Source organism: Anomaloglossus baeobatrachus, chromosome 12 (assembly GCF_048569485.1).
Source record: "Anomaloglossus baeobatrachus isolate aAnoBae1 chromosome 12, aAnoBae1.hap1, whole genome shotgun sequence".
Taxonomy (NCBI): domain Eukaryota; kingdom Metazoa; phylum Chordata; class Amphibia; order Anura; family Aromobatidae; genus Anomaloglossus; species Anomaloglossus baeobatrachus.
Window position 1 is genome coordinate 36,890,886 of NC_134364.1, and position 17,740 is coordinate 36,908,625.

At 48.1% G+C, this 17,740-nt stretch overlaps 1 protein-coding gene across 3 annotated transcripts in view; it reads right to left on the bottom strand.

Annotated features, from left to right (window-relative positions):
- SMOC1 (SPARC related modular calcium binding 1) overlaps positions 1–17,740 on the bottom strand; it is a 335,418-nt gene that overhangs the window by 113,146 nt on the left and 204,532 nt on the right. For all 3 annotated transcript variants that reach the window (XM_075329900.1, XM_075329899.1, XM_075329898.1), the window contains exons 4-5: positions 10,713–10,812; positions 8,012–8,059 (exon numbers count right to left, since the gene is read on the bottom strand). In XM_075329900.1, the coding sequence (XP_075186015.1) occupies positions 8,012–8,059; positions 10,713–10,812 (148 nt within the window). The remainder of the gene's footprint in view (positions 1–8,011; positions 8,060–10,712; positions 10,813–17,740) is intronic.

Here is a 17,740-nt window from a genome sequence, read left to right on the forward strand (position 1 = left end):
TTAAACTAAAAGAATCACCTTCTGCAGCTCCTGGGCTGTATTCTATGAAGGTGCACCTTGGCACTGACTCCCCTTACAGACTCCAAAAATAACTTTATAAAACTTGGCCGTTAGGTATGCTACTTACTTTGGTTGGCCAGATGGGCAGGCTCATTTTCTGCTCCTGTCCCCCCTCCTGCCGCTGATTGCCGTCCTCCTTCCTTGATTGACGGGATGATGCCCTCCGTCATCCTCCTCGTCGCATTTTCAAATCTCGCGCCTGTGCAGTTAGGTCTGCTCACGCAGGCGCAGTTCGCTCTGCCATATCGCGGCCAGGGCAGAAAACAGCTGCCCTCGCTGGCGCCGGTGAGCTCAGTGCGCAGGCGCAAGATTATGGGCGGATACAAGCATGGTGCTGGTGAGGTCATGCACAGCGCCGACATCACCAGCGCCATGCTCGTACCCGCCCATAATCTCGCACCTGCGCATTTAGCTCATCGGCGCGAGCGAGAGCAGCTATGTTTTCTGCTCTGGCCGCGATATGTCAGAGCAAACTGCGCCTGCGCGAGCAAACCTAACTGCACAGGCATGAGATTTCAAACTGCGACGAGGAGGATGAGGGATGGCGTCATTCCGTCAATCAAGGAAGGAGGACGGCGATCAGCAGCAGGAGGGGGATAAAGGAGCAGAAAATGAGCCCGCCCATCTGGCCAACCAAGGTAATTAGCATACCTAACGGCCAAGTTTCATAAAGTTATTTTTGGGGTCTGGAAGGGGAGTCAGGGCCAAGATGCACCTTCTTAGAATGCAGCCCATGAGCTGCAGAATGTGATTCTTTTAGTTTAATAGGGAAAAATCTGGTAAACGGTTTCCTTTTAAAAATAACTCCTTTGGGAGAAGGTGCCCAGGGAACTAGACTAATTGCCCGTTTGTGGAGTAGGAAAGTAATTTTTCTCTGATATGTCGCAATTAGTATGTGCCTCATGTTGTTTTTTTTTTCCTCTAGATCAACATGTTAGGTTACTGCTTGAAATTGATGGACTTATGTCTACATTCAACCTAAAAAACTATGAAACTACGAGCGACCGCTAACGATCATAAATACTCACCAAATCGTTGATCGTTGACACGTCGTTCATTTTCAAAATATCGTTGCTCGTGCTGGCGCAGGTTGTTCGTCGTTCCTGAGGCAGCACACATCGCTACGTGTGACACCCCGGGAATGACGAACAACAGCGTTCCTGCGTCCTCCGGCAACGAATTGTGAGTGACGTGAATGCGGCTGCTTTCCACCCCTCCGCCTCTATTGGTGGCCCGCTGATTGACGTGGCTGTGATGCTGTACGAACCACCCCCTTAAAAAAAGAGGTTGTTCGCCGTCCACAGCAACGTCGCTAGGAAGGTAAGTCCGTTTGATGCGTCCTAGCGATATTGTTCACCTCGGGCAGCGATTTGCCCGTGACGCACAAACGACGGGGGCGATGTTGCAGCGTGTAAAGCGGCCTTTACTGGTTTCTTCAAGCCGGTGTTAATCACCCCGCTGGCTGCAGTCATAGATAGTAACACATGCAACACCAGAACTCGCTTAGCCAACCAGAACCGTTCACTTTTATTCTTCACACCAATATGACAGACATGGCCTCACTTTCCTTCCCTCCTTTCAGTTTGGGCTACTACTCCTCGACCTGTTCCCCTCTTGGAGTTTGGATCTCTTCCTCAAGCTTTAGGGTCTGTGTCCCCTTCCCCTTGACTCTGTTCACCTTCGTCCAATTCTGGGCCCCGGAGACTCTCTAGCCGGATGATTCTCTAAGCTCGTTGGGGTGAGTCATAGGCTCCGGATCTCACAAGGTTGTTTCAGGGATCATTGATTGGCTCTAGCACCGATGGCACGTCTTCTAACACTTGAAACCTATTTTACACTGGCTCCTCTCAAGACCTTCCAACTGTCTGATTTTTCCACATCTGTCATTTCCCCTTTAACCTTGCCTCTTCCATCCTGCTGCTATCTTGGCACAAACACTAAATGCCGCTTTACACGCAACGACATCGCTAACGAGATGTCGTTGGGATCACAAAATTCATGACACACATCCGGCCTAGTTAGCGACGTTGTTGCGTGTGACACGTACGAGCGACTGCTAACGATGCAAAATACTCACCAAATCGTTGATTGTTGACGCGTCGTCCATTTCCCAAATATCGTTGCTGAATTTGGACGCAGGTTGTTCGTCGTTCCTGAGGCAGCACACATCGCTACGTGTGACACCCCAGGAATGACTAACAATACCGTACCTGCGTCCTCCGGCAACGAGGTGGGCGTGACTTTCATGCGGCTGCTCTCCGCCCCTCCACTTCTATTGGACGCCTGCCATGTGACGTCGCTGTGATGCCGCACGAACCGCCCTCTTAGAAAAGAGGAATTTGAAATAACATAGAAGGAAAAGTGCACAGCACTGCTTACCCTTTCAAGAGGTAGTGAGATGATCCCATTTCACCACTAAGCAGTGTGGTTGTTGCTTTGTGACATCGGGCACAATCCTGAAAAAATTCCTGGTATGATGGAAGCTGCTGTCTCAACCGTGGTGCTATTGCCCAGACGAAGCCATCAATTCATAGAAAATAAAAGAGCGGGCAGCACTCTGCAGGTAGCTTCAGACAGCTTTATTTTTCGATGCTGACAGGTGTAACAGACATGAGGGAGTGGAGGGAGGGGAGCACGAGGACGACGGTACCGTTTCGCACCTCTAGGGGCGTTTTCACGTGAAAGCGCCCCTAGAGGTGCGAAACGGTACCGTCGTCCTCGTGCTCCCCTCCCTCCACTCCCTCATGTCTGTTACACCTGTCAGCATCGAAAAATAAAGCTGTCTGAAGCTACCTGCAGAGTGCTGCCCGCTCTTTTATTATTCTCTTAGAAAAGAGGCTGTTCGCCGGCCACAGCGACGTCGTTAGGAAGGTAAGTATGTGTGACGGGTACTAGCGATTTTGTCTGCCACGGGCAGCGATTTACCCGTGACGCACAAACGACGGGGGCGGGTGTGAACGCTAGCGACATCGCTAACGATGTCACAGAATGTAAAGCGCCCTTAAGTGGCGCATTCGGTGACAGTCCTCCTCCACTGTACCTGTAACCTGCACCCAGGTAGCAGCATAACATAATAACATATAGAATTTGTATAACACATAAGATACATGGCATAAACAGTACAGGGGAGAGTCTACCCTCGTCTACATATACACTGAAAACAATTTTTGTTTTCGTACTGAATGGACTTAATCACGTAGTTTCATCTCAGAAATCATTTTCTCTGTCCATTTATCCCAATGGTCATTGTACTGACTGTGAATTTCTCCATTTTCTGAGACGTCTTTGTTTCACCCGCCATCTTTTGTAAACATGTGTCATCACAAAAGAGGGACTTGAAAGAATTGCACAAAACCTCCACATGTTTAATGCTGCAAATTCCCCACACAAGTTGAGGTTTCCCATGCTTTACTGTAATACTGTAGCCTAAGTCCCTTATTGGGATAGGAAAGCTCATGGTAACATGGCGAACATTCATCAAACTGCAGGAGACAGGACGCAGGTGGAATATACATGACCAAATCAGTTTCCCAGAAAATGACGTGATCATGATACGATGCTGACTTCCAGCCATGTTTTCAGGCCACTCCTGTCCTGATAAGTTCCCTTGCAGTATGAAAGGTGAATACTTTGTGGATTTATCCTGACAGTTTGGCTTGTTATGGTTGTTGTTATATTGGGAACACTTACCTTTCATTTTTCAACCTGCCTTACAAAAAATAGTTATTGGATAACAAATAGTTAAAAATATAAGGAATATGGAATGGCACAACGCTCCTTGAAAGTGAAGTACAGTTAAAGGGGTATTACCATCTCCAAGATCCTATCCCAATATGTAGTAGCTTTATTAATAAAATAATATCAAATACCTCCAATTAGAACTGTAGTATAGTTCTTCTAAAAAGCTATGTCACTTACCGTATGTGCAGGGCATTGCAGGACCTTTAGGTATCCATGGTTATGACCAGAAGCAACTAATTAACTATCACTATATGCATGCTCGTAACCATGGATACCTAAGGTCCTACAATGCCCTGCACATAAGGTTAAGTGACATAGTGAATCAGGAGAACTATACTACATTTCTAATTGGAGGTATTTGCTAATATTATTATTATTACTACACCTACTACATATTAGGATAGGATCTTAGAGATGGGAATAACCCTTTAAATTTGTGGTCTTTAAGATTATACTGTCATTTGTGCTTACCTGATACTGATACTCCTTTCCTTCAGTCATTGTTGCGTGGTTGCTTTTGTTTATAGCATAGCTGTAATGAATGACTCCACTCAGCTAGGGTGTCTATTGGAATTCAATGGAGTCATAAATCCACCTGCCCCCTTCTACATGCTGACGGTGCTGATCCCCCTCCCATGCTTTAATGAGGTTTTTTTTATCTCATTGGCTGTTTTGTAGATAAGTAAAAACCTCTTGTTACATGACACGTATAAGATTAAAGGGGTCTCCCACTATATCCATATCAAATTGTCGGGGAGCTGACATCCGACACAATAAGCCGATCATCTTTTAGACTCCCTGGTAGCTGCCAGGTGTAATCAGTGCCACGATGCAGAATACGACCACTAAATATACAGTTTATTGGCCACTCTCAGGTACTGCAGATCAGCTACTTTTCACATGAACAGTGTGACACATCATGGCTGTTCTGCTTCATCACATAGCGCACCAATCTGATATTAATCACCAAATAGTAGTGGAAAACCCCTTTAAATAACTGTAAATTTTAATTTAAGCTGTGCATCTCATCCAATCGCCACTGTTCCACAGTCTCTGGGAATAAGACCGCAAGGTCGAAGCGCGTAGGATAGTCCTCCCTACTGTCCTGTTTTTTTGTGTACCACCCCGTGTGATGGTATTTGGTTCTATCTTTTAATGAACTTAATAAAATTTTGATTTTTAACTTTGCCTGTCCTCCATGAGACACTGGATTTTTTTCTTCTTTTTTGGATCTTGGTTATTCCCGCCTGCGCCAGGGCGTTTTCGAGCGCTGGTGGTGGATCCAGGAGTGAAGAGGGGTGAGCTGAACATTTTGTTTTCTCTTTCACAGTTTCAGGGAAAGTTTTTTTTTCCATTTTTCTCTCTATGTCCCACCATTCCAAAGTTATGTCCATTTGTAATTAAGAATTTTTTTTTTCCGTCAACCAACTGGGTGTATAACAAAGAACTTTTTGTCCCCTCTGACACTAGCCAATCAAAACACTGCTTCACCCACAAAGAAGTCCTGTGGTATACACCCACTTGCTTGAATGGAAAAATTGCTTTATTACTACTAGAGGTGGGTAGGGGCATAAGTTTTGGAACAGAGGTGCAAAGAAAAAAAAAAAAAAGAAAAAAAGTGTTCCAGAATCAGTGGAACAGCGGCAATTGGAGGAGGCACTCCGTTTTAATTGAAAAAAAACTGTGAAAGTTCCCCCTTTAAGAGTTCCCTGCATCTGTGCAGTTAGATCACAGACTTTAAACTTTAACTTTCCTATAGACCCTCATCACCAGAAGAAGGAAAAAATAATGTTCTCTTTGCCGCTGTGTGTACCATGTGTCACTAGCCTCACAATAACCAAAGTACAGCATGAAATAAATGTATGGAGAGATGGCTTTTACTACGATAATGGAAGAATGATTACACATTTATTGACTGCTAACAACCAACCCATCGAAAAGTAAAAGACTATCAGGTAGTTGTCACTCAAACTAGAAAATCAAGACTAATTATTAGGGATGATCGAATACCTCAAATATTCGGCTTCGCGAATATTTTCCGAATACCTCGCCGCTATTTGACTTTTCAATACGCAATTTAAAGGCCGCTTTACACCCTGCGATATCATGACCGATATCGCTAGCGTGGGTACCCGCCCCCATCGGTTGTGCGACATGGGCAAATCGCTGCCCATGGTGCACAACATTGCCCAGACCCGTCACACTACTTACCTGCCCTGCGACGTCGCTGTGCCCGGCGAACCGCCTCCTTTCTAAGGGGGCGGTTTGTTCAGCGTCACAGCGACTTCACAGCTGCGTCACTGAACCGCCGCCCAATAGAAGCGGAGGGGTGGAGATGAGCGGGACGAACATCCCGCCCACCTCCTTCCTTCTGCATTGCGGGCGGGAGGCAGGTAAGGAGAGGTTCCTCGTTCCTGCGGTGTCACACATAGCGATGTGTGCTGACACAGGAACGAGGAACAACATCGTTACTGCTGCAGCAACGATATTCGAGAATTGACCCCCATGTCACCGATGAGCGATTTTGCACGTTTTTGCAACGATGCAAAATCGCTCAAAGGTGTCACACGCAACGGCATCGCTAAAGCGACAGGATGTGCGTCACAAATTCCGTGACCCCAATGAGATCGCTTGAGCGATGTCGCAGCGTGTAAAGCGGCCTTTAGTCTATGGGAAGCCCGAATAGTACCGAATAGTTGTTATTCGGGTTTCCCATAGACTTACATTGCATATCGAATATTCGCAAATAGTCGAATAGCGGCGAGGTATTCGGAAAATATTCGCGAAGCCGAATAATCGAAGTATTCGATCATCCCTACTAATTATCTATCTTAAGACAGCTCTTAATATTCCTCATGAATTTAAATTTACTGTCTAGGACAGGACTAACTGAGAGCCCAATCCCTACAATTAATGATTATTTATGTCTTATCACATATATGTTAGGTTCTGTGTACATTGCATGTATGCCTTATATTTGTCATGTACCATGGAAAAGATTGCTACCTATACGTCAATTTTATCCATAAGGTTCCAGTTACTAAAATAAAATCAAAAGAGTATCTTTGGGCTTAGTTTATATCAATACAGTTGTAAAGGAAAGCATATTAAAACCTACAACATGTAGTATATAGTTTTCAATGGCACCCTATGGGTGATGGTTTGTCAAAGACTAAGTACCTAGAGCTCGAAATGTGACGATCCAGGGTTGTCTCTATGCTGTGAATATTTTTTACTAATTGATTTTAATAATGGAATAAAAGGTATATTTTTTTTCGTCATCATACATCCTGCGGTTGCTGGAATTCATCTTTTGGTATTTCCATTAAACAAATCAAAGTCAAACTATTTTGAGGACATACGATAATGCAGTATGTTGGACCTAGCAATGTTGGACCTAGCAAGACTTTGAAGCTAATTTAGGTGACGTCACCATTTGCATCTGGAGTTCTTTGTGTCCATCACAGACATTGGGATAGTAGAACATTATCTCAAAAGCGCGGGCAGAATAAAACTCCAAAAAGGCAAAGCCCAGTGGAAATGGACATTTTTGGATATGGCCTTTCTACCCTCTTCTATGGACATTTGAAGTCTGGACTGACAGATCTGGTTTTATGGTTATGGGCACACGATCAGGACCCGCTGCGTTCTGAACGCGGCAGGTCCTGACCTGCGGGGCCGCAAGTCTCCCTGGCAGGAGAACGCAGGAGACCACAGCTGTTCGTGCTCATGATCCAAGTTCGGGGTACTGCGGTCTCTCGCGGTGTTCTCCCTGTGGTAAGCTGCAGTGCAGGTCAGTTTTTGCTGCGGGAAAAACAAGCACAGTGGGCACTGGATTTCTAGAAATCCCATCCACTGTGCGTGTATTGTACAACGCAGCGTTTTGTATGCAGCAAAAACATGCTGCATCCAAAACGTTGTGATCCCTGATTGTGGGCACGCAGCCTAATACTTCAACACCCATTAAAATAATTGTGAAATTGTCTTTGCAACTGCCTGGTGGGTTATTATACCATGTCACCTTTAGTTTAATACTTATATATTAACGCTGTGGTGGTCAGGGACATTTATTTGCGACAGGGGACCTGTAAGGTATTCTCAGTTGGCGTCAGTGATATTCGTATTTTCAATCAATTGTCAGTCCGCCCCTGATAGATAATCACCACTGTGGATTACCACAATCCACAGGACAGCTTAAAACTTTACTTACCTTTCCGGCCGGCATTACCCTGGCTCGAGGGCTTGTCTGTTACCGAACCTTCAATAAAATAGATATATCCAACAATTACAGGCTGTATTTAACTTGTAAAATATGGAAAAATATAAAGTCTTAAACAAAAAATACTCCTTTATCCACTTATTGCCTATGGGACTGCTAAGATTTCTATCTCTGGCATTCCTACAAACACACGCAATTCTCAGGATCGTTGGAGGTCCCAGAGGTCAGACCCCCAGTAATCAGCAAATTATCACTTATAGGAGAATAGGTGACAATTTGTTAATTTGCTACAATCCCTTCACACACAGCAGTCTTTCTGCAACTTTCAACCGCACAATCACTTACGTATAAAGCAGACAAGTGCAATGCGAGAAAAAACAAAAAAAAAAAAAACATTTCACGTTGACCCATGTTCCTCAATGAGTCAGTAATTTGCATTTTTTTAGTTCACTTTCCTTATAGTTTTACGGTATTCCAAGTGCAAAAAGTCTCACAGTTCACTAAATGGTACAAAATTTGTGCCAAAATATCTGGTGCACATAAAAATCACTCCAGAGGGGGGATCGGAGTACATTTATGCCAAATTTTACCACCTGTCTAAAGATGAGAAAAAGGAGTGCAGATATAAATTTGCAATATGTACAATATTACACTCACCTAATGGGTTTGTGAAAGTCACAACCGCGAATATTCGCGAAGCCGACGATTTGAGGTATTCGATAATCCCTAAATCTCACCAAATAATATGTGCACATGGCTCTAGGCCACAAGCTTATGCTGAGTATTTGGTGAGTTTTTACCTCAGTATTTGTAGAACAAAACCAGGAGTAGCACAATCAGAGGAAAAGTATAAACACGGGCACCACTTCTGGATTTTTCACTTATTCCAGGTTTTGGCTACAAATGCTGAGGTAAAAATCTCACCAAATACACAATGTGTGCACATGGTTGTAGTCCACAAGTGTATTGAGTATTTGGTGAGTTTTTTTTTACCTCAGTATTTGTAGGATTTGTAGCCAAAACTATTAATGGGTAAAAAAATACAGCATTGATCCCTGTGTTTCACATTTCCATCAATTTCTATCAGTCACAATCCGCAGCTCTGGTAAACAACGGAATCCGTTTGGCGGATTCCGTTGTTTCCATAGACTTGTATGAGCTGCGGATTGTGACTGATGATGCTGCGTTGTATCCTCCGACCGACTGATCAGTCGTGGAACGACTGACCGCCGGGCAGGAGGAACGCAGCCTGTAACGTTTTTTGAGCAGCGCAATCCATAGGATTACGCTGCGCATGCTCTCTCTGGCTCCCTGCACACATAACCAAGGTAAATATTGGGTAACCAAGCAAAGTGCTTTGCTTAGTTACCCGATATTTACCCTGGCTACGTGTGCAGGGAGCCCGACACTTCCCCGCTCGGCCTCGCCCCTCCCGCAGTCTGCATGTACACACACACACACACACACACACACCTGTCCCCAGCCATGCAGTCACCAGCACTGACGTCCTCAGCGCCATGACCCCACTTGGCTCTGCCCCCCGCACACATTCTCGGCAGCCAAACGATCAGCTGATCACCCGGCGGCTCCTGTGAGCGATCGGCTGTTCACCCGACGGCCAGCTCCTGTGAGCGATCGGCTGATCACCCGGCGGCTGGCTGCTGTGAGCGATCAGCTGATCACCCGGTGGCCGGCTCCTGTGAGCGATCGCTCTCATTAGCCAGCCACCGGGAGATCTTCTGTTCGCTCTCCAAAGCCAGCCGGCTATTGTGAATGATCAGCTGATTGTTCTCTCTTTTACAATGGAGTCCGACAATGAATTCTATTCTTGTCATCTGTTGTACAACGCATCAGTCACAAGCGTCAGGCAACGCATGTGACTGATGCAAAACAACGGAAAAGTGAACCTAGCCTTATACTTTCCCTCTGATTTCTCCACTCCTGGTTTTGGCTACAAATACTGATGTAAAAATTCACCAAATATACAACATGTGCATGAGGCCTAAAGCAGATTTAACAAAGAGGTTTAGGCTACTTTCACAAATCCAGTTTGAGCAGTGCGGCTCAATCCGGCTGTGAAACCTATGCAATGGATGCAGCGAAAACACCGCATCCTTTGCGTAAGTTTTTACATGCGGCCCGTCCGTTTTTTTCCGGTTGCGGCACGCTACTGAGCATGCGCAGTGGAAGAGACCGCATGCGGCGGCCGGATGCGTTTTTTTCCGCATCGTGCCGCATCCGGCGTCCATAGGCATGCATTGAAAAACGTGCTGCAGTGGCCGGATGCGGCGCAGTGCGGTTTTTTTGCCGGACAAAAAAACGTTGCAAGATACGTTGCCTCCGGCCGCCGCTTTAATTAATTTTGCCGCATCCGGAAAAAAATGGATGTAACGCAAAGCCATCAGGCACAATCCGGTAACAATGCAAATCTATGGGGATAAAACGGATGCGGTACCGGATCCGTTTTACCCGTTTTTTTCCGGATTGTGCCTGATGGAAAAAACCTGATGTTTGAAAGTAGCCTTAGCAGGAAAAGTAGTCTTATTGCCTGTAGCAACCAATTGCCGGTCACAGTGTGGCTTTCATTTTACCAAAGCAACAAATGCCAGCTGAGCTCTGGTTGCTATGGGCAACAAATCCAGTTTTCTTAGTCAAGCCCCTGTCCCCATTTTGCTACGTATTGTTTCCGTACCTGAACATGTCGGTGTTTTGTTTTGCACAGAAGACCCACTTACAGGTTTACCATCTGAAGTAACACACCAGCAATATCCGGTGTACGTGTGACATTGCACCTGCCAAAAAAAAAACAACAAAAAAACAACATTAGTGATATTTATGAATGCACAGGACTCTCATTCTTTAATATATTGGAGATGGGAGATTTCAGAGGTGACATATACAGTTAGGTCCAGAAATATTTGGACAGTGACACAATTTTCGCGAGTTGGGCTCTGCATGCCACCACATTGGATTTGAAATGAAACCTTTACAACAGAATTCAAGTGCAGATTGTAACGTTTAATTTGAAGGTTTGAACAAAAATATCTGATAGAAATTGTAGGAATTGTACACATTTCTTTACAAACACTCCACATTTTAGGAGGTCAAAAGTAATTGGACAAATAAACCAAACCCAAAAAAAATATTTTTATTTTCAATATTTTGTTGCGAATCCTTTGGAGGCAATCACTGCCTTAAGTCTGGAACCCATGGACATCACCAAACGCTGGGTTTCCTCATTATTGCTTTGCCAGGCCTTTACAGCCGCAGCCTTCAGGTCTTGCTTGTTTGTGGGTCTTTCCGTCTTAAGTCTGGATTTGAGCAAGTGAAATGCATGCTCAATTGGGTTAAGATCTGGTGATTGACTTGGCCATTGCAGAATGTTCCACTTTTTTGCACTCATGAACTCCTGGGTAGCTTTGGCTGTATGCTTGGGGTCATTGTCCATCTGTACTATAAAGCCCGTCCGATCAACTTTGCGGCATTTGGCTGAATCTGGGCTGAAAGTATATCCCGGTACACTTCAGAATTCATCCGGCTACTCTTGTCTGCTGTTATGTCATCAATAAACACAAGTGACCCAGTGCCATTGAAAGCCATGCATGCCCATGCCATCACGTTGCCTCCACCATGTTTTACAGAGGATGTGGTGTGCCTTGGATCATGTGCCGTTCCCTTTCTTCTCCAAACTTTTTTCTTCCCATCATTCTGGTACAGGTTGATCTTTGTCTCATCTGTCCATAGAATACTTTTCCAGAACTGAGCTGGCTTCATGAGGTGTTTTTCAGCAAATTTAACTCTGGCCTGTCTATTTTTGGAATTGATGAATGGTTTGCATCTACATGTGAACCCTTTGTATTTACTTTCATGGAGTCTTCTCTTTACTGTTGACTTAGAGACAGATACACCTACTTCACTGAGAGTGTTCTGGACTTCAGTTGATGTTGTGAACGGGTTCTTCTTCACTAAAGAAAGTATGCGGCGATCATCCACCACTGTTGTCATCCGTGGACGCCCAGGCCTTTTTGAGTTCCCAAGCTCACCAGTCAATTCCTTTTTTCTCAGAATGTACCCGACTGTTGATTTTGCTACTCCAAGCATGTCTGCTATCTCTCTGATGGATTTTTTCTTTTTTTTCAGCCTCAGGATGTTCTGCTTCACCTCAATTGAGAGTTCCTTAGACCGCATGTTGTCTGGTCACAGCAACAGCTTCCAAATGCAAAACCACACACCTGTAATCAACCCCAGACCTTTTAACTACTTCATTGATTACAGGTTAACGAGGGAGACGCCTTCAGAGTTAATTGCAGCCCTTAGAGTCCCTTGTCCAATTACTTTTGGTCCCTTGAAAAAGAGGAGGCTATGCATTACAGAGCTATGATTCCCAAACCTTTTCTCCGATTTGGATGTGAAAACTCTCATATTGCAGCTGGGAGTGTGCACTTTCAGCCCATATTATATATATAATTGTATTTCTGAACATGTTTTTGTAAACAGCTAAAATAACAAAACTTGTGTCACTGTCCAAATATTTCTGGACCTAACTGTATGTTCATATTACAGCATAGTTTATATAGAAGTGCATTGGGCCTTACACTGTTTCCCATTTCACACAGACACCATTTTGTGAGAGAGTTTTGCTTTCTGGATTACACAGGATCCCTTTGGAGTATTTTTTCACAACCAAATGTTACTTTAAAGTGGTTGACCACTTTGTTATTATAGTAGACGTGTTGTGAACATAATTTTGTGGTAATTACTAATTGTCACAAACCACCGGGGGGGTCACTCAGAAATCCCCCGCGCTGGCTACCAGTACGTCACAATCGGGGGGTAACAAGTGGGGGTCACCCCTCCTTTATACCTCCCGACCGACAGACAGAGCACGTGACGCGCTCTCTAGCGCCCCTCTTATAGTCAGGCCAATTATGGAATTGCCCGACAATAAGCAAGGAGGCCGCTATACTACTTATGCCGATTATTGAAGGGTCCCCGGTGAGAGTAAGGTATATATTCCCCCGACCTCCGCGGGCGGAATATATAAAATCTCCCCGAATCTCACTGGCCTCCCCACAATAATCCTTGGCACAATTCGCTGCCACCAACCGATTTACGGTAACTATTAGCCGAACACACAGACGTGGGATTCAAGATCGAGATAACAGAACAGCCCAAGATTAATTATATAATTTAATCAGCCTAAAGCACACTAGAAACTACAATATATACAATAGGGAATCTACAGAATATACATATGTCAGAGTACAGTTACAATCAAAGCATGGGTTACAAACAGGCATACACAGTTCCAGCAGTTACCTTGTTGCGTCTGGCCACAGGGGGGCGCTGTAGACCAGGTTTCCAGGAACTCCCTCACAGGTCTTTCCCAACCAGGCCCCCGAGCAGAAGAACACTGGAAAATGGCCGAAGTAGGGTTATCAACCTGGGCAATCCAGGTCCCCTCCTACCTTAGTGACCTCACAGGGAAGCACTGCTCCACCCCTGGCTGGAGTTATGGACAAAATCCACAACATGGAATATGGCCATAACCTGGCCTGGGAGCGTCGTAGGCGGACGCCAATGCTCTCATTGTGACAGTTATGAATTTAGCTACAGAACGAGGGGACTCATGACCTGTCTGCCAGTTCCCCATTGGCTGATATCACGCCTGGGGCATTTCCCAATGTCCTGCTCCCATAAAAAGGGGGTGCCGGCATCGTCCACATGCGGAGACACCATTTTTATGGTTGCCATATTTATCGGAAATATGGCTTGCGAGATATGAACCATTTTTTACTGGAGTCGTTCTGTCTGGCTATTTCCATAGCCTTGCTAACTAGCTAGCAGCTCCTACTACAGGGTGACGGCAGGGAGTCATCCTGTGTCCATTGTCCTAAAGCCACCTAATTTCCATATCACAGGACATGGCCATGGAATTTGTTGCTAAACCAGTTGTGTGAAGGAAAGGGGGGGTGACACCAGGAGAGGGCTTCCTGACATACTTGAATATCATGATTTATCGTCATATCTCCGGATTTACCTCACACCTCCCCCCTTTTGAGGGCGCTAGGGGCAGCACACTCCGGTGTTCCCCCGTGCGCCCGTCCGCGACCTCTCCTTGTCGGGACAGCCCGTCTGCGTTACCGTGGTCACGGCCCCTTTTGTGGCGAATGGTGAAGTTGTATTGCTGGAGCGCAAGGCTCCATCGCAACAATCGCCCATTCGTCCCAGAGACGGTGTGCAACCAGCTGAGGGGATTGTGGTCCGTCTCCACGATGAAGTGGCGCCCGTATAGATAGGGTTGCAGACGCTGCAGGGCCCACACTATGGCCAGGCACTCCTTCTCCATCGTGGAATAGGCAACTTCCCTTGGTAACAGCTTCCTGCTCAGGTACAAGACTGGGTGCTCTTGGCTCGCAGAGTCCACCTGGCTGAGCACCGCACCGAGGCCGAAGTCACTGGCGTCGGTCTGTACTACAAACGGCCGCGTGAAGTCGGCTGCCTGTAGCACGGGCGGGCTGGACAGGGCGTCCTTTAGGGCCCGGAAGGCTGTCTCGCAGTCCATTGTCCAATCGACTGCAGAGGGCAGCTTCTTCTTGGTGAGGTCCGTCAAGGGCTTTGCCAGGCTACTATAGCATGGAACAAACCTCCTATAGTACCCAGCGGTCCCCAAGAAGGACATCACCTGCTTCTTGGTCCTGGGGGTGGGCCAGGATGCGATGGCCTCCACTTTCTCAGGCTCGGGCTTCAGTGTTCTCCCACCTACCCGGTGACCGAGGTACTGGACCTCGCTCATGGCCAGCTGACACTTTCCCGGCTTGATGGTCAAACCTGCCCGGTGGATCCGCCTGAGCACCTGTGCTAGATGCTCTAGGTGGTCCTCCCAGGTGGGACTGAAGACGGCAATGTCATCCAGGTACTCGGCCGCGTACCCTTCAAGTCCCTTGAGCAGGGTGTTGACCATCCGCTGGAAAGTGGCAGGGGCATTCCTCATCCCGAATGGCATCACCGTGGACTCGTACAGTCCAAATGGGGTAATAAAGGCAGAGCGTTCCCTGGCCTCGCGAGTCAGGGGGATCTGCCAATATCCCCGGCTCAGATCCATGATGGTCAGGTACTGAGCCCCGGCCAACTGATCGAGCAGGTCATCGATGCGTGGCATTGGGTACGCATCGGCGACCGTGACCGCATTGAGCCCCCTGTAGTCCACGCAGAACCGAGTGGTTCGGTCCTTCTTAGGGACGAGGACTACAGGCGAGGCCCAAGCGCTGTTGGATGCCTGGATCACCCCCAGCTTCAGCATCTCGTCAATCTCCCGGCGCATGTGTTGCTGCACCTCCAGGGAGACCCGATATGCTGAACGCCGGATCGGGGGATGATCCCCAGTGTCCACGTGATGGACAGCCAAGTCAGTCCTTCCGGGCTGGTTGGTAAACAACCCCCGGAAGGGGAGGAGGGTGGCCCACAGCTGGGACCGTTGGTCTTCCAAGAGCTGGTGGCCAACCTCCACATCCTCAATGGATCCGCCTGCCCTAACCTGGGCTAGCATATCCAAGAGGGTTTCCGCTTCTCCCTCCTCGGGCAGGTTGCACACGGGGAGCGCACATGCCTCCCGCTCATGATGTGCCTTCATCATGTTCACATGGAAGGGCTTCCGCCTTCCACGGGCAGGGTCCAGGGTGACCAGGTACGTTACAGGGTTGAGCTGCTGGTACACGAGGTATGGGCCTTCCCAGGCTGCCTGAAGCTTGTCCTGTGGTACGGGGACCAGTACCCACACCTCTTGACCCACTTGGTAGGTCCTCTCACAAGCGTTCTGGTCGTACCAACGCTTCTGATCGGCCTGGGCTTGAGCCATATTGTCGTGTACCAGTTGCGTCAAGGCCTGCATTTTGTCCCGGAAGCGCATGACATACTCGATAACCGACACTCCAGGGGTGGCCAAATCCCCTTCCCAAGCCTCTTTCACCAGAGCCAGGGGGCCCCGCACACGTCGCCCGTACAGGAGCTCAAACGGTGAGAATCCTGTTGAGGCCTGTGGAACCTCCCGGTAAGCAAATAACAGGTGTGGGAGATACCGCTCCCAGTCACGCCCATGGGAGTCGACCAACATCTTAAGCATCTGCTTTAAGGTGCCATTGAACCGCTCGCACAGGCCATTAGTCTGTGGATGGTACGGGCTGGCCACCAGATGTCGCACCTGGACTTGCTTACAGAGGGCCTCCATCAGCTGGGACATGAATTGGGTCCCCCGGTCAGTGAGCATTTCCTGGGGAAAACCCACTCGGGAGAAAATCTCCAGCAATGCGGTGGCCACCTTGTCAGCCCGAATGGACGACAAGGCCACTGCTTCTGGGTACCGGGTGGCATAGTCCACTACCGTCAGTATGAAGCGTTTCCCGGAGCTGCTGGGGATGGCCAGCGGGCCGACCAGATCCACAGCCACCCTCCTGAAAGGCTCATCGATGATTGGCAGAGATACTAGTGGGGCTTTGGGGTGTGGCCCCGCCTTCCCCACTCTCTGACAGGTTTCACACGAACGGCAGTAGGCAGCCACATCGGCCCCCATTTTTGGCCAGTAGAAATGCTGGTTTAACCTGGCCTTGGTCTTAGCGATCCCTAGGTGTCCGGCCATCGGAATCTCATGTGCGATCCGCAACAACTCCGTCCGGAACGGATAGGGTACCACCAACTGTCGGTCCCTGGGCCACGCCTCCGGTGAACCCTGCTGGACCGTGGCCCGGTACAGCCGTCCTTGGTCCCAGACCACTCGCTCCGGGTCCGAGTCCGAGGGAGGCTGTGCCGCCTGCTCCTTAAGAGCTTTCAGGCTGTCGTCAGCTTCTAACGCTGCCTGAAACCCCTGACTAGATGTGGCCAGAATCGACGAGACTGTCACATCTTCGGTCAGTACCCCGGGACCTGTGTCCTGGCATCCGCCTGACTCGGCTGCCACTTGGTCAGAAGGGGAAGAGCTATCGGACCTCCGGGAGGCCCCTTGGCTTCCAGCACTCCCACTGCGGGTGACAGCGGCCACAGCCGCTGCGACCGTGGGTCGTGCCTGCTCCTCCTCCGTTCCTGACCAAGTCGCCGGTTCAGGCAGACCTACCTGGCTTCCTGACACCCCGGTTGTGGGGGAACCATGCACCGAGATCTTACCTGGGAGCACTTCCGCTCCTGGACTGGCCCCAATCTCACCTGCCTGTTCCCCTCCTGCAGCAACAGAACCCCGCTGTGAAATCTCTGGGGACCCCACATTTGCTGTGGTAGCCCCCACCCCACACACTGGTCCTCCCCCTGCAGCACCCTGCTCTCTGCTTATCCCTGCAGAGGGCAGCAGATCCCAGCTCACAGGCTGGTTACTTGTAGAGGCATTGTCACACCTTTCTCTGACCCCCTCCCCTGTCACAGCTGCAGCTGTGTGTGTGTCTATGGTGTCTATGCAAGCAGAAATATCAGAGTTCACTCCCTCCTCCCTTACATCATTCATAGATAACACATTAACATTGTCAGGAGTCATGTCCGTACTGGCTGAAGGTTCAGCCCTTGGTGGGGGCCCAAACTGGGAGGTTATCTGCCCCAAATCTGTCCCAAGTAGCACGTTTGCGGGGATCCGATCAGTTACCCCCACCTCCCTCACCCCTCGCCCTGCGCCCCAGTCCACATAAATGTCAGCAACAGGCAGCGCCGGGTCAGTGCCTCCAATCCCGGAGACAGCGAGGG